The following is a 20,654-nucleotide window of genomic DNA, read 5'->3' as shown; positions in this document are numbered from 1 at the left end:
GAAGCAAACAAGAGTGTATATGAACTGTTCATAGAAGAAAGCGACTTTGAGTGTTTAGATGAAAGGTCATTGTACGACTCGTATAAACAATATTGTCAAGAGTATGGTTATATGACAGCGTCTAAACGAACATTCTTGGCAAATGTCAAAAATCTTTTAGATGTTCAGAATGGTGTATATACAAAGAAAATTTTTCTGAGTAAATTTTAAAAAAAAATATTTTTTTTATCCGATAGAAAAGATGGCAAAATTCATCTCAGTAAACAAGTACATGACAGAAGTCAAAGAAGAACTAGACCCATTCACATATTTGAATGTTTACTTCTACCATTTTGAAAAGTCTTCATTCAGCAAAGTTTGGAACATCGAACCAGTTAAGTTTGCTATTGTGACTAAAAATGGTGCGAAATTTGAAGACTTAGACATAGAAGGTTTGTTAGCAGTCAAAGAAAGTTTTGACAGAAGGTTCTCAAACCTTAAAGAAGGCAAAGCATACAAACTTGTTATACCTTATGAACCAAAGAAAGCAGACGACTATGAATATTATGAGTCTAAAGTTGTAGAAGTTCAAGGTAAATTGGGTAAAAGATTTTAGAGTCTAAGCCAGTGTTTGCTCCTAAAGAGGAAGAGAACATTGACATTGACCCAGAAATGTTCTAAAAATAAAATTTTATTTTTACATGTCAAATTTCTTTTTCTCTGGCTCTGGTTCTTTCTTCTCTTCTTCTACTTTCTTTTCTTTCTTTTCTCTCTTCTTCTTTTCTGGTGGAGTTATGTCAAATTTCTCCGAACCATATTTATGTAAAAGTTCTTTGTCCTTTAATAGCTCTTCTATTCTGTTTTCTATTTCATCTTCAAGAACAGTGCATGTGTCTTCTTTGCATTCTAAGAAGTTTTGTTGGACTTCATCTCTCCAAGAGGCGTCATCTCTGTCAACAAGTCTGTCATTGACAAATTTTAAGACTTCTCTGCTTAATGTTTTATGGTTCTTGTCATATTCCCAGAAACAGAACTTTAGAACAAATTCACCTTTCTTGTTTACACTATGTAAGATTTTATGGTCGACAGATGTTTTGCTGTCGAAAAGCTTGTCTCGAATATAGATAGCGAAATCGCTAGACATTTTCTAAAAGATAAAAATTTTAATTTTTCTAAAAATATGTTAGAAAAAAGTTTGCTGACATTGACAAAAAATTTGAGAATGTTTTAAACAAGAACAAGAGGAAGTTGGAAAATGCTCAGATAAAACCCATACATGACAAGTTCTTATTTGCTCAGAATGGTATAACAGGTCTAATTGCACCACCTGGGTCGGGTAAGACTTTCACTTATCTTAAAATGGCTGCACAACAACAAGAACTAGATGAGAAGAACCCATTCTATGAGTTAGTTGTCATTTGTAGTACTTCGGGTCAATTTGACCAAACCGTCAATTCGTTCAAAGATATTATAAAAAAGTCTAAGTTAGTATGTATAAAAGACTCTGAGTTGTTAGATTGGATAAAGAAGTACCAAAGAAGAGTTTTGAAGTACAATGCTATAAATGAGTATATAAATTCTAAGTTTAAAGACCCAAATGAGGAAATGCAGAGAATATTAGAGAAGAAACACTTCAGAAACAAACAGAAAGAGATAGAATACATTTCGAAGAAATTGCAATCTTACGATTGGAAGACTTACCCTCATAGGTGTCTTCTTATCTTAGATGACTTTGCTTCTCATCCTTTGTTAAAGAACAGAGAACAAGACATGTGTCGAATTCTTAAGAAGCTCAGACACTTTAACATCTCAGTTGTCATTTGTGTACAGACAGCAAAGAGTTTAAGTAAGGATGTAAAGAGAATACTTACTGACATTGTACTTTTCCCCGGATTGTCCGAAGACGATTTCATGGAACTTATGAAAGAGTCCATGGCAGGTAAGTTTGACAGACATGAACTATGGGAGAAGTACAAAGTCATACAAGACCCTCATACTTCTTTCAGAATTCATATCTACGCGAACAAAGTTCAAATTGTAAAAAGTCAAGCTTGAAAAATAAATGGTTCATTTACTCTGCTTGTTTGAAGTTGTCAAAATACTCTGTTATTTTTTCTTTCAGTAGCGGCAAATCTTCTTTGAAGGTAAGTATTGTACAACCTTTAATATCATAGTGTGTTTGAGGTAACGTATCTTGAACTATCTTTTTAACATCTTCATTTGGTGTCATTGAAATCGGTAAGTTTTCGCGATAGAACCAATTTCTGTCAGATTTGTAAATCTTAGCAAGGTCGTAAAAGCTTTTGTTGTTTCTTCTGACTAAATGCAACATAACCATATCTCTGTCTTCTTCATTTTCCATCTCTTCAGTGTAAATCATATACTTATAGTTCTTTTCCTTTCCTTTTGGTACCGAACGTGGTATTCTTTTCTGTATGTTTTTGTCTTTTGCTTCAATGACTTCATCTTTTGCTTGAAGTTTCTTTTCCATCTCTTCACGTTCTTGTCTATGAATTTCATCTAACATCATGAAAATATAACAAGCGTAACGAGGTGAAGCCCATATTGCAACAGCATTTACAAGAAGTCTATGAACATAATATCCTTTCAAACTATTTGGCAAATTTTTACGATTTTCGTACGGAATCTCGTTCCGCGGTTTTCCGCGGAACGCAAACATATGAGGAAATTCTTCTAAAAGTTCTTTTGTCTGTTGGTTTTCAAACCAATGATGTGCTTGCTTTGTAGAACGAAGAGCATTCAAAATACTTTGCATTTGGTACATGTCGTCTTTGACCGAACGAATGAGACGTAACTGTTTGTTATATTGTATGTACTCGTATTCTTCATTTATGGCTTCATGAACGATAGCAGGTGTTGTGTTCTCTGTTGTTGACATATCTGTCTTTACATACAAAATAAAAAAAATATTTTATAAAAAATTAGCGTTATTTTCTTACTTTCACAAAAGACCAAAAATAAACGCTTTACATGTATTTTTCAGCAACTTCGTCAAGAAGTCTGTAAATATACCATGCATAACGAGGTGAAGCCCACATTGCTATTGAACTAACTAGGAACTTATGAACATATATACCTTTTAGATACAATGGTAAGTTTTGTCTGTCTTGGTACATCTTTTTAAGTTCTACATGTTCGAACTCACTGAGGAGTTCATGAGTGCTATTTAATTCAAACCAGTCTTGTGGTTTCTTAGTATCTGGAGCAAAACATGCTGTCAAAATACTTTGCATTTGGTACATGTCATCTTTGACCGAACGAATGAGACGGAGTTGTTTGTTATACTGAACCCACTTGTATTCTTCATTTATGTCTTCATGAACGATAGCAGTTGTTGTGTTCTCTGTTGTTGACATATCTGTCTTTACATACAAAATAAAAAAATATTTTATATAAAATTAGCGTTATTTTCTATCTTGTATAAAAGACCAAAAATAAACGCTTTACATGTATTTTTCAGCAACTTCGTCAAATAATTTTATAGCTTTAGCTATCTCATCTACTTCGAAAGTTTCTTTACCTTTCGTGGGAGCACCATACATTTTCTCAAACTTTTCAAGTAGTTCTGTTTCAGCAGCTCTCATATCGTTAACAAACGCAACCTTGACTCTATTGACTATACTGTCATATCTTTGAGTTATATTAAATGTTCTTCCTATCTTATATCTCTTTGTATTGAAGTCCTTCGGTTTCTGAACGATGTAAACTAAGCCTTCACTGCAACGTTCAGTATCGAATGAACCATATGTTATGAAGTTATATCCAACAACTGGGTCTAACCATAACAAAACTATTGGTATAAGACTTTTGTCTATAAGATATGCTCTTGTTCCATAGAATGCTACTGATATCATAAGCTCAGGATTTCTTGTCAAAATTTTCTGACTAGAAGCAATTCTAACCCAGTCGAATGCTTTCTTTCCAGATGGAGATATAATGTCTGACAAAGAATATTTCTTGTATTTCTTTGAGTATCTTACGTCTAAATCACCTATTCGAACCACTTTGGTGTCATTGTCTATCTTTTTAACTGTTTCAAACTCAATGTTTGTCATTTTCTGTTTCTTACATACAAAATAAAAAAAATATTTTTTAAAAAACTAACTTTATTTTTTCTATTTTGTATCTTAAGGAAATTCACGATTTTCATGTATAAAAGATATGATTTCAGGGATTTTTTTTACGAAGTGTCAAAGTTCACTTCGTCAAAAAATAACAGTTATATAATGAAATTTAGTCATTTTTTCACGATTTTCATGAGTTTTATGCAAGACCAAAAAAAGTCTAAATCGCAATTTTTTACGATTTTCATGTATAAAAGATATGATTTCAGGGATTTTTTTACGAAGTGTTAAAGTTCACTTCGTAAAAAAAATACAGTTATATAATGAAATTTGGTCATTTTTTCAGCAAAAATATATTTTAGGCGACCAGGTCCCTCGGTCCCTCGGTCCCTCGGTCAACTAACATCTTTTTGAAAATGGTGACAACATGACATTTTGACAACAACACAGGAAATAGACTTCTTCGTATATGTTTTGTCAAAACTTCATCGTCAATGAGCGTAAATCAGACAAAAATATATTTCTACCATAAAGTTTTATAAGCGTTTTACATGGTATATGTTGTGATGGTTCATGACTTTAAACAGTTTTGTAGCTTCTATTTCTTCTTTTAGTACATCGAATGTTTTAACAATGCCGAAAGTTTCTTTATATTTCTTCTTGACATCAGATAGAAGGAAATCGTCAGCTGTTGGATAGTTTTTGTTCAGAAATGTCAACATGTCCATTTTATCTTCTGCTGGTTTCTCTACTTCTTTCTTTAAGTCAGCATAGTCGTTTCTCATACGTTCTATCTCTTTGACGGAGTAGTTATATTTCTTCATTGCTGCTTTACATTTTGAACATTGTGGGTTCATTTTAGCATTGTACATTGAAACCTTACCTGCTAGTATGACTAAGGCGTAAATGGTTTTCTTTAACTCAAAGGCTGCTGGTTTTATCTGTTCATTCCATACTTTACCTCTTCTATCTTTATCTCTTATCTGCCATACACATTTTGCAACTAACGAAACAAAGTTGTCGTAGGTCTTAAACTCTTCAGATTTGTATATGTCAATGAAATATACCATGTCGCAATCTTTGTGGTTGCAATGAAATCCAAGAAACTCATAGTTTACCTTTCGTATGAACTTCTTTATTTCTACCGAGTCAGTTGCTTTGACTTCTATTTCATCGAATTCAGGAATAGTAAGCTTTTGTTGTTGTATTTCAGGAAGTTTAGGTAGATGGTCAATAATATCCTGCATTTCATAAAGATACTGTTCATTTGTTTCATCTTTCGCAGTGCAATCTAAATCTCCTTGGAGAAGTTCCTGCTTTATCTTCTGGATTTCTGTTTCGAAAGTATATGAAGAAGGAATGAAGCTTTTCATCTCTACTAACATTGAAGTTGGGTTCATGACTAACGAGTTTGGTGCTGTTGTTGCTAACATGTTCTTACAATAAAAATAAAAAATATTTTTTTAAAAAAACTAACTTTATTTTTTATCTTAAGGAAATTCATGAAAATTCAACGGACATTGTTCTGAAACAGTACAAATATTGTTCTGAAACAGTACAAATATTGTTCTGAAACAGTACAAATATTGTTCTGAAACAGTACAAATATTGTTCTGAAACAGTACAAATATTGTTCTGAAACAGTACAAATATTGTTCTGAAACAGTACAAATATTGTTCTGAAACAGTACAAATATTGTTCTGAAACAGTACAAATATTGTTCTGAATCAGAACAAATATTGTTCTGAATCAGAACAAATATTGTTCTGAATCAGAAAATTTTTCTCACAAATTGAGAGCTTTGACGGGAAATATTGTTCTGAATCAGAACAAATATTGTTCTGAATCAGAACAAATATTGTTCTGAATCAGAACAAATATTGTTCTGAAACAGTACAAATATTGTTCTGAAACAGTACAAATATTGTTCTGAAACAGTACAAATATTGTTCTGAAACAGTACAAGACTCGTTCTGAAACAGTACAAGACTCGTTCTGAAACAGAACAATGGACAACATCGAGCCATTAGATGAGGTAATTTACCTTATAGAGATAAATGAAGTTGTTAAGCAGTACTTGGGCAAGGACAAAGCCAACAAGTCCCTCGGCTTCTGGTTGTCTGGAAGAGGTGCCTTGAATCTCGAGACTTCGACTGGAATTCCAATTCAAATACCAGACGGGACAGCCTACGACAACATAAAGGAGATGAAGAAAGAAGCTCTTCTCAAGTTCTTTGCCAAGCGTCCTTGGATACTACTTCCAAACAGAGAGAACCCTTTCCCAAGAATGAACCAAATTCTCCGAGGACTCTTACACTTCTCGGGTCAGCCGTTCTACATAACTACAGAAGGTGACATCCAACCAGTTCAGTAAACATCTCATTTTAACTCACTTTTTTCTATCTTAAGGAAATTCATGAAAATTCAACGGGTGACAAAACATATACGAAGAAGTCATGACAAAACATATACGAAGAAGTTTATTTCCTGGACTGTTGTCTAAATGTCATGTTGTCACACTTTTTCAGAGAAGTTCGTTTAACCGAGGGACCGAGGGACCGAGGGACCTGGTTCCACCTAAAAACCATCTACCCTAAAATATATTTTTGCCGAATTCAATAAAAATAAAATGGTTCATTTACTCAAAATATTTTTGTACAAAAGGACCCCAACCTTTTAACCTCTCTTCTGTAGCTTCTAATGAAACTTTAGCGAGTTCATATTCTCTAAATTCTCTCTTTAAATCTTCTTGTTCCCATTGGTTTAGTTCGTATGGAGAGTCTCTATAACCAGAACATATCTCATGTTCATGTTCTATTTGTTTTTCATGCATTTTTCTAACTTCTTCTTCGAACAAAGGTTTAGCATTCTCTACTGTATCTTCAAGTTCTTCTTCATCTAATTTCTCATGAACTTTCTTGTCTATGGAGTCCATAATTTTTCCAACTGCTATGCAATATTTTGGAGAAGCCCACATTGCTATATAGTTTACGAGTCTTGGGTCTACATACGTTCCTCTAACCTGTTTGATTTCATCGGGAATTCCTGCATTAACATTGTATAAAAAGCACCTGCCGGAATTCCGGCAGGTGGTATATTCTTCACAAAATGCCTTAAAATACTCTTCCCAGGACTTATTTTCCAACAACTTTCTAAAGTCTTTCCTAAACTGTTGACACATATTTGTTGCATTTATATAACCATCCTTGTCTCTACGTAAGACTTCAATACCGTTGTAAGTGCCTTTTGTGAATGTTTCGCCATTAGATTTGTTCGTGAACGTTTTTGCTTCGACTGTCATTTCAGTTCTTACAATAAAAATAAAAAATATTTTTGGGTGGTACGTCGGACATTCGTTTGTGGCTTAACCGTCGGACATTCGTTTGTGGCTCGACCTCAAAACAAGCATTTCGTGAAGAATATACCACCTGCCGGAATTCCGGCGGGTGCTTTTTTATACAAAATTCAACGGGTGAAAGAATACGATGAAATCTACTTCCTGGACTGTTGTCAAAATGTCATGTTGTCACACTTTTTCAGAGAAGTTAAAATGACCGAGGGACCGAGGGACCGAGGGACCTGGTGAGATCTAAAATATATTTTTCAATACTTTTTCAGCACTTTTCCGTAGTTGTATATGAAAGACAATTCGAGATAAAAGTCATAGTATAGTGGTATTATATGCTGCACACCGTTTGTTGTGAACCAGACTTGAAAGTCAGAGAAACTGTTACTAGGTGGTTCGTAGAATTTAGAAGCAAAGTCATAAAAGTCCTTACCAATACATAGAAAACTATTGTTGCTTGAACTGAAACTTGCATGGCACATAACATTTTGAGGGTCAAACACGTTTCTATAAACTGTCAAATCTGCTGGTGGAAGTATAAATTTAAATGGACCATCTGGTGGTAATGGTTCGTTCTGGTTTAGTAACCGAAGAAATTGTGCCCAAGAACGTTTGTCTACTTGCCAAAATAAAAACTCCGTATCTCTTGGAGGGTTAATTTCAATCTTTTGAAATGAAACGGTGGAGTTCATCTTGTCATATTCTAGTTTCAGATAGTATGTTCCATTTAGTAAAGAGTCGTATTTTTCTTGAAATTCCCAATAGTATTTGTTTATTTGAGTTTGAAAGTCATTTAGAGTTTTCTCAAGACTTTCGTCTGAACGAACTGTAAAGATTCTCATTTCGTCAAATTTGTCTATAAGACCATCAGAACCTTTATACTGCCCATGAAAATATACTGCGAACATAAACGCGTTAGTTCTATTTGAAAACAAAACTCTTCTAAATCCTATTGCCTTTGCATCTGAAGGACTTTGAAGCCAACGAATTGGATAGTCAAACCTGTAAGCTCCGGATGAAATTTCTTCATCTGATATAGTCCTGCCAGCGTTTGTAAAGATATAGTCTAACGGTTTTGTATCTGCTACTTTTGTTCTTTGTTTTTCAACCTGAAGCATTTTATATATGTAAAAATATACTGTTTTAAAAACGTTTTAAAATGGTATGCCATATAGCTTCTTGAATTTGTTAAGAAATATTTTAACGTTTTTTCCATCTGTATCTCTAGTGTTTACATAAGCATAGCCTTCCTTAGTAAAACATACTTGTAATTTCCTATAGTTTACGCCGGTATAAAAGTAGAAAGAGTCTTGTTCTTCGCTATAGTAGTAAAACTCAAACGTATGCTCGCCATAGTCTGTAATTTCAATTGCTTCATCTTCTAGTTCGTCGACAAATTCGAATACAATATCTCGAAATTTGCCTATGTTCTTACTGTTTTCAGAACAAGTGACCCAGCGTAAGTTTTCAAGTCTATTGTCATTTCTTATATGGTTTATATGGTCTACAAGAGGTAGATTGTTAGGGTTTGGTATAAAATGAGTTGCAATGACAACATGTTTAAGATAGCGTTTCCCACTCATACTCATCATAGCATATCCGTTATTTTGCTCCCATTCGCTTAAAACTCTTTTTGTCTCTTTTTTTCTGACTTCAAATGACTCACAACAGTGAATTTCATATTTCTCATCTAACAAACAAGTTTCCCAACGGTCCTTTCCAACAAACTCAGCGTACATTTCAAATAAAATAAAAAAATATTTTTTTTTGAAAAAATGTTTTATTTTAAATGGTATGCCATTTCATATTTCTCATCTAATTTCTCATGAACTTTCTTCATCTAATTTCTCATGAACTTTCTTCATCTAATTTCTCATGAACTTTCTTCATCTAATTTCTCATGAACTTTCTTCATCTAATTTCTCATGAACTTTCTTCATCTAATTTCTCATGAACTTTCTTCATCTAATTTCTCATGAACTTTCTTCATCTAATTTCTCATGGACTTCATCGTCAATGTTTTTGTTAAGACATCTTCATCTATGTTTTCCCAACGGTCTTTTTGCGACAGACTCAGCGTACATTTCAAATAAAAATAAAAAAATATTTTTTTCTCTTTACTTTACATAACCGCCTGAAGCCATAAGTCTTTGACGCCAACCCATACCAGCTAATGAAGGTTGACTTGGTTTAGTTTGGAAACTAAACTTTGGTTTTGGTTTATCTTCAGTTTTTGGTTTCTCTTCTTCTATCGGTTTTTCGTCACTTTTCGGTTCCGCTGACTTTACCTCACTTGCAGGAATAGTTGTGTCGTCAACATCTTCATAAATATCATATGCCATTTGTTTTTGTTTTCCTTTCAACTTTTTGTGTTTGTTGTAAAGTTTAGAATATTTCGACTCTAAGTCAATGAGATGTTCTATAATGAACTGTTGGTCAGTGAAGTAAACTTTTCCATCTGTTGTCTCGAAAGCTCCTTCAGACTTCAATATTTTATTTGTGAGAGTCTGTTTCTTTTTTGAGATACTTGCCGTTCCATTTTTATGAAAAGTGACTTTATAGTTAGGGTTTGTATTTCCAGACCTGGCACTTTCTATTATTGAATTTTTCTCTTCATCTGTAAGTTCTTTGACAGGTTTTGACAATGGTTCTGAACTTTTTGTTTGTGGTGTCAAATCTACCGTTTCAACTTCTTCGGTCATTTCATCTCAGTAAAAAATTTTAGTTTGGTTTGTTTTCAACTGGTTGTTGTTGTTTTTTAAGTCGGTCTAAAACTTCCTGAGGTATAGGAAGAACTTGACAAACACGTTGTGTAACTGCTGGAAGCCGACAAATCCATCTTTGAACCCATTTGTCTCAATGCTGTATTGTTCATTTCATCTCAGTAAAAACTTTACATTCCCACGTTTGAGGCGGTTGAGGTTGGTTATTGTTTACCCATTGTTGTGCATGGTTATATCCTCTGTTAAAGAATCTTTCACCTTGGTCCATATAGTGTCCTGCTTGGTTATAGTAGTCATTTGCTTTGTTATAATAGTTTCCTGCTTGTCTTCCTACATTGTCCATCCATCCTTGAACTTTTCCTCTTGTTTCAGGATTTGGAATAAGATTTGTTGCATCTCGTGCTACATCCCAACCTTTCTGTACAGTTTGTATAATAGGTTGTGCTTTCTCTTTAAGTATACCTAATGTACTCAAATCTTCTTCCAACTCCAAATACACCTCTGGCTATTGTTCCCTACTGCGGGTAAAAATCTGGATGCAACTCCTGCTAACGCGCCAAATAAACCCATTTCTTATGGGTTAAAAAATGACGAATCCAAACAAGGACCCTATGTTTCTAAGGCAACAGAAAGCACTCATGATAAAAATCTTTAGTTCAACACCAAATGCTTGGTTTATGGATATCTTGGAAAACATTCCGAGAGTTAGAACAGATGGACCACCATACTGGCTAATATTTGTCGGTCAAAACACAAGATACTGTGAAGCCATACCATTACAGTCCAAAAATATTTTAGATATCTTAGCAGCTTTGACAATATTCGTTGACAAATACCATCCAACAAAACTGACATCTGACTGTGAAGTTCTTTCAAATCAGATGATGTAAAAAACTATCTGCGTTCAAAAAATGTAAACCAATATTTCATTGTCGACCAAAACCATTCTGCTCTTGGTGTCATTGACGGTTGTATAAAAATGTTAAGAGACTTAAACCAACCACAAGGTGGTGAAGCAAATGAAATGTCATATGACGACAAATATAGACACTTCTCCATGGCAAAGATGAGACAAGTTTTAAATATTTACAATAACCGTAAACAAAAAGGTTTGGGAAACCATTCCCCGAAGAAATGAAAAACAACCCTGACTTAGAGAAAGACTATATATTTAATAATTTAGTCAAAAGAGACAAAAGAAACAGAAAGAATGCCGGGCTTCAAACTTCAGAAAGGTGACAAAGTAAAATAGAAATACCTAAACGCGACCCATATGAAAATACTATTGACTATGACAACAATGGGAACTCGACAGGTACTCACATTCGTGTTCGTAAAAATAGAAGAAAGTATACAAGAGAATATTATGAAGTTTTAGGCAAACATGGCAAAATGTACAGACTGCAAGCAGAAGATAAAACTACTATTGCCAGACCTCGTTTCAAACTTGTCAAAGTTCAAGGTGGTATACTTTCAAAGACAGTTCCTAACAAATATAAGACAACTCCTGACGAATATGCTAAAGAAGTTGAAAATGACGACTAAGCAATTCTATACCATGCGTAAACTGTCATGTAAGGTGGCATGTATTCTTTACTTTGTCCCGTTGTTTGCGTATATCCTGAAACAAAATGTGTATGGTTTCCTTCTCCCTGCGTGTCATCCCAGTAACAATTTATAGCAAACTTAACGTCGTCTTTAACATCATATCCTTGACCTTTTGTCATTCCTGACCAATCCCAATATCTATGCTTATGCCAACCTGCTTGAGATGTAACTTAATCTATGTAGTGACTGTGCGCAGGTAAGTTTTCACCTGAAATCGTTTTACTTTCACCTGTTTCCTTTGAAGAGTTTGCACAATACAAAAACCTGTCGACTATTTGTTCCCATGCACCAACACCAAACATTACTTGAGGACCTCTTGCTTCCATAGATGTATAAATAGAACCTACTGGGTTCATTAAATCAAACATATGAGATATTATAGGATTGTCTCTTTTGAACTTAAAATATAGTGCAACTATTTCAGGTTTCTTCTGGTTTAAGTCAGAATATTTTTATAATATAATCTTATGTTTTCAGGGTAGGTAAAATCTTGACTATAATATTTATTTCTGTCATCTTCATAATAGTATACTATTCTCGTTTTTTCTATTGCATTATATCTTTTATATCTATAAAAATCTAAATATAATGTTAGCTTTTGTTCATCTACATGTGGTGTTCTGTTGTCATCTCCATAGTCATAATAGTATGGTGCTGGAGCTGGGTCAGGCAATGTCATATCTGTCATTTCATAAACTCGGAAATATTTCTTTTGTTCGTCTCCATATAAGTTTAAGTAGCAGTTGTTGTCTAATGGAACTTTAACTTGTGTACCATCGTTCTTTTTATAGCTTACATACATTTCATTGTTATTTTTCGGAATGAGTTTATACCGTATACCATTTTTTAAGGAATGTACAAACTGCCATCTAAAATATTTGTTTTCTTCATTGAAAGAAAAGTCACCAACAATAGTTTCAATATTTTTTGTTCCAACTAAACTTTGGTATATTTTATTGACATCTGTTTTATCTGCTTTATTTTCAAGGCTAACGTTTAAGTCTGTTATTTCAGAAGATGTATGTGTATGTCCAACGTCACTTTTCCTGTTTAAGGTTTCTTGTAAGTTTGCAATATTTGCAATGGTATGTGTATGTCCAACGTCACTTTTCCTGTTTAAGGTTTCTTGTAAGTTTGCAATATTTGCAATGGTATGTGTATGTCAACGGCACTTTTACTGTTTAAGGTTTTCTGTAAGTTTGTAATATTTGCAATGGTATGTGTATGTCCAACGTCACTTTTCCTGTTTAAGGTTTCTTGTAAGTTTGCAATATTGCAATGGTATGTGTATGTCCAACGGCACTTTTACTGTTTAAGGTTTTTGTAAGTTTGCAATATTTGCAATGGTATGTGTATGAGTCTTTTTAGAATATTCGTTTTCAGCTCTTGTCACTTCACTTGACATTTTATTGTCAACATATGTTTTGTCTGCTAGTTTCAGGATGAGTATGTTCTTTTGTTGCATAAGCTTTGTCAGCTCTTTCTTCTTCTTTTGCTATTGCATCGTCTACATATGTTTTGTCTGCTTTGTTGTACATCTGCTTTCAAAAGAAGTTCTTTTATAGGTTTCTCGTTTAAAGTTCCTTTTGTTGGATTTATACAGACAGTATGGTTTATTGTCTTGAAATAGAAACTCATCTGTCATTGGGTTTAATGTCAGTTTTAAGTTTCCTTCTTTCATGACTCAGTATCTTAGAATAGTTTGAAAAGTTTGTTGTTTCTTTATTTAGAGCTTGTATAATGAGTTGTCGGTTGTGTTGTATTTCTCTCATAGACGCTGTTTCATTTGACTTTTATTCTAGATAAGATAAAATATGCTTCCAATAGAAAAAGAAAATTCAAGAGTTGCTACAACTAAACCATTAGATGAACTTTTTACGAATGTCGGTCAAAAGTTTGAGACAGAGACCGTAAAGCATGAAGGCTATCGTTTTGACTACCGTTAAGATGGTTAAGAGACCCATCTGTCACAAAAGCTATTGGCTTTCGTAGAATGAAGTTCATTTCAGAAGCCATACATGGTTTCCCATTTACAGTCGGTTTTGAAGTTCGATACTATAACAAAGAAAAACGTACGTATGAGAAATTTGAACAGGGAAAACTTTTACAAGTGAATTTGCTTGTAAACTTAGAAACAACTCTTCAAGCTTTTCAAGAAAAAAATAAACGACATCTATATCGAATATGCAAAGCAGTATAACATTGACGAGGGAGAGTACCATCTCGATATTATATATGACAGGAAAAATGCAACTGTTAAAATCAATAGAATAGAAGACCTTGGAGAAAACGTTTATATTTCTACAAAATATAACAACTTGGCATGGTATAGATTTCTGAGGATGTTAAATCAGCCTGCAGAATATCCAGTAACCGGACTTTTATGAAGTCGAAAACCCTAATGGAACATATGAAAATGTTTTCGACTCAGATGCTATTATAGTTCATGCTTCATTTTCTGGTGCACAAAACTCTTTCTTATGCTTGGCAAATGACTTTTACGAAAAACCTACAAAGTTTATCGAACCACCAAGTGGAAGTATTTCAGACTTTCAAGTATGGTTTACAACAGATGGAAGAAAGAGAATAGTTCCATTATACCATGCGTTTTACTTAGAACTTAGTTTCATATACAACTACTATCGAACGGTAAAATATAATTTTTTAATACGGTTGAGGTGTTGGATTTGGTTGCCAACTTGACTGTGGTGCAGGTTCAGGCTGTTGTATAACAGGAGCTTTTTCTTCTGGTTCAGGGTCTTTAGGTATAATACCAAACAAACTGACCTACTCTTTTACCAATTTTTTGACTCCGTTCCATACTCTTCCGACAGATTTTATTCCATTCCATATACTCTTCCAACATTTCGAAAGAAGTTTCCTATTCTTCCAAAGAAACCCATTTTACTATATGTAAAAATCTAATGTCGCCTAGTCTCTTACGTTTCCTGTTGAGTTCCATAGCATTCTTTAACTGGAGCTCATACATTCTGTTTCTCCTCTGGTAGAAAACATATTCTGGGTCAACTCCTGTGTTCGCGTCATCTGCATAAAGTTGTTTATATCCCACTTCAGGGTTTGTATAAAACTTTTTCCATCTCATATTTGCATACCATGGTGGCAAACCTAACGCAGCGTCATTTGACATGGCAGTTTGCATTTGTACATCTGTTGGCACTTGACCATAGTTTGCCATTGCAGTTTGTATTCTAACTTCATTTGGAATATTCTCTGGGTTTGGTTGTCCAGGTTGCTGTGCATTCGCTAAGTTCTGTGCGTCCATTTAATATTAGATAAAAATATCTCTTACGAGTACATATGCTGAACATTTGCAGACATTGGTTCATCTTCATATTCTCTGTACTTTTCTGCCACGTCAAATAAATAAATGACACAATGGAAAAAACCTAAAACAAGTAGTCCTATTTCAAACCACATTTACTTACTAGTAAAATTTCTTTGTTATGACACTTTCTCCGGTTTATAGGACCTCTCTCATATTCTATCTTGTCATATCTAAACTCATAGTCATGTATGTCCTCTAACCATCTCATAACGGTTTCCAAACCACTTTTATCGGATGTAAAGTAAAAGCATGGATGGTTATGTAAAACGTCTAAAGTTTCTAAAGAGTCTCTCAAAGTCCAGTCTACTTGGTATTGAAAATCCCATGTGTTATAGAACGGCGGGTCCACTATAAAGAAAACATTTTCCTTGTCTTTATATTTTTCATACAACTCTGTCCAACGACATCTCACAAACTCTATACCCTCAATATATTTTTCTATGTCCTCTTTGAAAACATTTGTATAGTTAAGATATAAAACATTTGACATAAGTGTTTCAATGTCATGAACTCTTATAGCACCACTATATAATAGTCTAGCAGATATACTATCCCAGTCTATATATTCTGCTTTTTTCAAAACCTCTCTCACAATATTTTTCTTATCTAATGGTATACGTTCCATCTTACCTATAGGTATCTTTTCTTTTAAACGCTTTCATATATTGTTTGTGTCTGGTATATGTTTGAGACGGTCCATATAGTTGTCGAAGTCATTGCATATAATCTTTGAGTCTGGGAATATTGTATGGCACAAATGGGATATATAGAAACTTCCACCGAACAAATCTACAAATGTTAGACCATTCGGTAGTTTCTTAAGTTCTCTCAATAGAATATCTTTACATTTACTCTTATTTCCAAAGAACGGTAACGGTGGTTTTGTAAAATTCATTTATATATAATAATAAAATGTTTTTTCCTGAAAAGTGACAGAAAAGGCTTCTCAAAGTATACTTCCTTGGAACGCCTGTAACTTTTCCTGTAGCGACGATAGACCCTTACTTGTCCGGACAAAGTTATACTATTTTGAGTGCTCTACCAAAAATTTTTATGGGCTAGAGGGCGCAACGCGCCTGGAAGCCCCCAGTACCCAAAAAACTTCATTTATACTAAACATCTTCAGGGCTAGAGGGCACGAAGTGCCTGGAGGCCCCACTACCTTTTTTTTTTTTTTTTTTTTTTAATAATGATACATTTGAAGAGAAAGAAAATTACATAAAAAAATGATGAATATGAAAAGAAATAGAATAAGTTTCATGTTAACATTTGCACCATGCTCAACTAAGAATTTGACGATTTCCTTTGAATTAGATTCGATTGCAATACTAAGTGGGCATTTATCAATATCGAGAGAATTTCATAAAACAATGATAAATATGAAAAGAAATAAAATATTATAAAACAATGATAAATATGAAAAGAAAGAGAATTTGACAAAACGATGATAAATGTGAAAAGAAAGAAAATGTAATAAAACAATGATAATTATGAAAAGAAAAAGGATAAATTAAAACAATGATAAATATGAAAAGAAAGAGAATCCAATAAAACAATGATAAATATGAAAAGAAAGAGAATTTGACAAAACAATGATAAATATGAAAAGAAAAAGAATGTGATAAAACACTGATTAATATGCAAAGAAAGAGAATTCTATAAAACAATGATAAATATGAAAAGAAAGAAAATGCAATAAAATAATGATACATTTGAAGAGAAAGAAAATTAAATAAAACAATGATGAATATGAATAGAAATAGAATAAGTTTAATGTTAACATCTGCACCATTATCAACTAAGAATTGAACAATTTCTATTGAATTCGCTTTGATTGCAATACTAAGAGGGCATTCATTAACATCGAGAGAATGTCATAAAACAATGATAAATATGAAAAGAAAGAGAATGTCATAAAACAATGATAAATATGAAAAGAAAGAGAATGCAATAAAATAATGATAAATATGAAAAGAAAGAGAATGTAATAAAACAATGATAAATATGAAAAGAAAGAAAACTCTATAAAACAATGATAAATATGAAAAGATAGAAAACTCTATAAAACAATGATAATTATGAAAAGTAAGAGAATGTCATAAAACAATGATAATTATGAAAAGTAAGAGAATGTCATAAAACAATGATAAATATGAAAAGAAAGATAATGTAATAAAACAACAATAGAATAAAAAGAAAGAGAATGCAATAAAATAATGATAAATATGAAAAGAAAGAGAATGTAATAAAACAATGATAAATATGAAAAGAAAGAAAACTCTATAAAACAATGATAAATATGAAAAGATAGAAAACTCTATAAAACAATGATAATTATGAAAAGTAAGAGAATGTCATAAAACAATGATAATTATGAAAAGTAAGAGAATGTCATAAAACAATGATAATTATGAAAAGTAAGAGAATGTCATAAAACAATGATAAATATGAAAAGAAAGATAATGTAATAAAACAACAATAGATATAAAAAGAAAGAGAATCCAATAACACAATGATAAATATGAAAAGAAAGAGAATTCTATAAAACAATGATAAAAATGAAAAGAAAGATAATGTAATAAAATAATGATACATTTGAAGAGAAAGAAAATTAAATAAAACAATGATGAATATGAATAGAAATAGAATAAGTTTAATGTTAACATCTGCACCATTATCAACTAAGAATTGAACAATTTCTATTGAATTCGCTTTGATTGCAATACTAAGAGGGCATTCATTAACATCGAGAGAATGTCATAAAACAATGATAAATATGAAAAGAAAGAGAATGTCATAAAACAATGATAAATATGAAAAGAAAGAGAATGCAATAAAATAATGATAAATATGAAAAGAAAGAGAATGTAATAAAACAATGATAAATATGAAAAGAAAGAAAACTCTATAAAACAATGATAAATATGAAAAGATAGAAAACTCTATAAAACAATGATAATTATGAAAAGTAAGAGAATGTCATAAAACAATGATAATTATGAAAAGTAAGAGAATGTCATAAAACAATGATAAATATGAAAAGAAAGATAATGTAATAAAACAACAATAGATATAAAAAGAAAGAGAATGCAATAAAATAATGATAAATATGAAAAGAAAGAGAATGTAATAAAACAATGATAAATATGAAAAGAAAGAGAATGTCATAAAACAATGATAAATATGAAAAGATAGAAAACTCTATAAAACAATGATAATTATGAAAAGTAAGAGAATGTCATAAAACAATGATAATTATGAAAAGTAAGAGAATGTCATAAAACAATGATAAATATGAAAAGAAAGATAATGTAATAAAATAATGATACATTTGAAGAGAAAGAAAATTAAATAAAACAATGATGAATATGAATAGAAATAGAATAAGTTTAATGTTAACATCTGCACCATTATCAACTAAGAATTGAACAATTTCTATTGAATTCGCTTTGATTGCAATACTAAGAGGGCATTCATTAACATCGAGAGAATGTCATAAAACAATGATAAATATGAAAAGAAAGAGAATGTCATAAAACAATGATAAATATGAAAAGAAAGAGAATGCAATAAAATAATGATAAATATGAAAAGAAAGAGAATGTAATAAAACAATGATAAATATGAAAGAAAGAAAACTCTATAAAACAATGATAAATATGAAAAGATAGAAAACTCTATAAAACAATGATAATTATGAAAAGTAAGAGAATGTCATAAAACAATGATAATTATGAAAAGTAAGAGAATGTCATAAAACAATGATAAATATGAAAAGAAAGATAATGTAATAAAACAACAATAGATATAAAAAGAAAGAGAATGCAATAAAATAATGATAAATATGAAAAGAAAGAGAATGTAATAAAACAATGATAAATATGAAAAGAAAGAAAACTCTATAAAACAATGATAAATATGAAAAGATAGAAAACTCTATAAAACAATGATAATTATGAAAAGTAAGAGAATGTCATAAAACAATGATAATTATGAAAAGTAAGAGAATGTCATAAAACAATGATAAATATGAAAAGAAAGATAATGTAATAAAACAACAATAGATATAAAAAGAAAGAGAATCCAATAACACAATGATAAATATGAAAAGAAAGAGAATTCTATAAAACAATGATAAAAATGAAAAGAAAGATAATGTAATAAAATAATGATACATTTGAAGAGAAAGAAAATTAAATAAAACAATGATGAATATGAATAGAAATAGAATAAGTTTAATGTTAACATCTGCACCATTATCAACTAAGAATTGAACAATTTCTATTGAATTCGCTTTGATTGCAATACTAAGAGGGCATTCATTAACATCGAGAGAATGTCATAAAACAATGATAAATATGAAAAGAAAGAGAATGTCATAAAACAATGATAAATATGAAAAGAAAGAGAATGCAATAAAATAATGATAAATATGAAAAGAAAGAGAATGTAATAAAACAATGATAAATATGAAAAGAAAGAAAACTCTATAAAACAATGATAAATATGAAAAGATAGAAAACTCTATAAAACAATGATAATTATGAAAAGTAAGAGAATGTCATAAAACAATGATAATTATGAAAAGTAAGAGAATGTCATAAAACAATGATAAATATGAAAAGAAAGATAATGTAATAAAACAACAATAGATATAAAAAGAAAGAGAATGCAATAAAATAATGATAAATATGAAAAGAAAGAGAATGTAATAAAACAATGATAAATATGAAAAGAAAGAAAACTCTATAAAACAATGATAAATATGAAAAGATAGAAAACTCTATAAAACAATGAATAATTATGAAAAGTAAGAGAATGTCATAAAACAATGATAATTATGAAAAGTAAGAGAATGTCATAAAACAATGATAAATATGAAAAGAAAGATAATGTAATAAAACAACAATAGATATAAAAAGAAAGAGAATCCAATAACACAATGATAAATATGAAAGAAAGAGAATTCTATAAAACAATGATAAAAATGAAAAGAAAGATAATGTAATAAAATAATGATACATTTGAAGAGAAAGAAAATTAAATAAAACAATGATGAATATGAATAGAAATAGAATAAGTTTAATGTTAACATCTGCACCATTATCAACTAAGAATTGAACAATTTCTATTGAATTCGCTTTGATTGCAATACTAAGAGGGCATTCATTAAACATCGAGAGAATGTCATAAAAACAATGATAAATATGAAAAGAAAGAGAATGTCATAAAACAATGATAAATATGAAAAAAAGAGAATGCAATAAAATAATGATAAATATGAAAAGAAAGAGAATGTAATAAAACAATGATAAATATGAAAAGAAAGAAAACTCTATAAAACAATGATAAATATGAAAAGATAGAAAACTCTATAAAACAATGATAATTATGAAAAGTAAGAGAATGTCATAAAACAATGATAATTATGAAAAGTAAGAGAATGTCATAAAACAATGATAAATATGAAAAGAAAGATAATGTAATAAAACAACAATAGATATAAAAAGAAAGAGAATGCAATAAAATAATGATAAATATGAAAAGAAAGAGAATGTAATAAAAC

At 31.2% G+C, this 20,654-nt stretch overlaps 9 protein-coding genes and 2 pseudogenes across 11 annotated transcripts, besides 1 other annotated feature; 4 read left to right on the top strand and 7 right to left on the bottom strand.

Moving 5' to 3' along the window:
- Window positions 1–13,099: part of a mobile genetic element that runs on past the window's edge.
- TVAGG3_0571150 lies at window positions 242–660 on the top strand (annotated as a pseudogene). The gene has a single exon. A coding segment is annotated over exon 1 (419 nt).
- TVAGG3_0571140 (uncharacterized protein) lies at window positions 708–1,123 on the bottom strand (the record flags this gene model as incomplete). The annotated part of the gene is made up of 1 exon (XM_001295347.2): window positions 708–1,123. A coding segment is annotated over one exon (416 nt), but the record flags the coding sequence as incomplete, so codon positions are not given.
- TVAGG3_0571130 (protein of unknown function, DUF4106 family) lies at window positions 1,585–2,034 on the top strand (the record flags this gene model as incomplete). Its single annotated transcript, XM_001295346.2, has 1 exon — window positions 1,585–2,034. One exon carries the CDS (start codon window positions 1,585–1,587, stop codon window positions 2,032–2,034), a length of 450 nt encoding a protein of 149 aa, XP_001295347.2.
- Window positions 2,051–2,878, bottom strand: TVAGG3_0571120 (KilA, N-terminal/APSES-type HTH, DNA-binding family; the record flags this gene model as incomplete). The annotated part of the gene is made up of 1 exon (XM_001295345.1): window positions 2,051–2,878. One exon carries the CDS (start codon window positions 2,876–2,878, stop codon window positions 2,051–2,053), a length of 828 nt encoding a protein of 275 aa, XP_001295346.1.
- TVAGG3_0571110 (KilA, N-terminal/APSES-type HTH, DNA-binding family) lies at window positions 2,967–3,233 on the bottom strand (the record flags this gene model as incomplete). The annotated part of the gene is made up of 1 exon (XM_001295344.2): window positions 2,967–3,233. The coding sequence occupies one exon, from the start codon at window positions 3,231–3,233 to the stop codon at window positions 2,967–2,969; it is 267 nt and encodes an 88-aa protein (XP_001295345.2).
- Window positions 3,504–4,055, bottom strand: TVAGG3_0571100 (organellar and viral DNA polymerase type B; the record flags this gene model as incomplete). The annotated part of the gene is made up of 1 exon (XM_051238782.1): window positions 3,504–4,055. A coding segment is annotated over one exon (552 nt), but the record flags the coding sequence as incomplete, so codon positions are not given.
- Window positions 4,601–4,921, bottom strand: TVAGG3_0571090 (organellar and viral DNA polymerase type B; the record flags this gene model as incomplete). The annotated part of the gene is made up of 1 exon (XM_051238781.1): window positions 4,601–4,921. The coding sequence occupies one exon, from the start codon at window positions 4,919–4,921 to the stop codon at window positions 4,601–4,603; it is 321 nt and encodes a 106-aa protein (XP_051096605.1).
- TVAGG3_0571080 (uncharacterized protein) lies at window positions 6,074–6,439 on the top strand (the record flags this gene model as incomplete). The annotated part of the gene is made up of 1 exon (XM_051238780.1): window positions 6,074–6,439. The coding sequence occupies one exon, from the start codon at window positions 6,074–6,076 to the stop codon at window positions 6,437–6,439; it is 366 nt and encodes a 121-aa protein (XP_051096604.1).
- TVAGG3_0571070 (uncharacterized protein) lies at window positions 6,704–7,000 on the bottom strand (the record flags this gene model as incomplete). The annotated part of the gene is made up of 1 exon (XM_001310915.1): window positions 6,704–7,000. The coding sequence occupies one exon, from the start codon at window positions 6,998–7,000 to the stop codon at window positions 6,704–6,706; it is 297 nt and encodes a 98-aa protein (XP_001310916.1).
- Window positions 8,566–9,150, bottom strand: TVAGG3_0571060 (His-Me finger endonucleases family; the record flags this gene model as incomplete). The annotated part of the gene is made up of 1 exon (XM_051238779.1): window positions 8,566–9,150. One exon carries the CDS (start codon window positions 9,148–9,150, stop codon window positions 8,566–8,568), a length of 585 nt encoding a protein of 194 aa, XP_051096603.1.
- Window positions 13,100–13,752: 653 nt separating the features above from the next.
- TVAGG3_0571040 lies at window positions 13,753–14,402 on the top strand (annotated as a pseudogene). The gene has a single exon: window positions 13,755–14,402. A coding segment is annotated over exon 1 (648 nt).
- The last annotated feature ends 6,252 nt before the right edge of the window (window positions 14,403–20,654 follow it).

Source organism: Trichomonas vaginalis, chromosome II (genome assembly GCF_026262505.1).
Source record: "Trichomonas vaginalis G3 chromosome II, whole genome shotgun sequence".
Taxonomy (NCBI): domain Eukaryota; phylum Parabasalia; order Trichomonadida; family Trichomonadidae; genus Trichomonas; species Trichomonas vaginalis.
The sequence above is the reverse complement of the archived record's forward strand: the minus strand, read 5'-3'. Positions and strand labels throughout refer to the sequence as shown.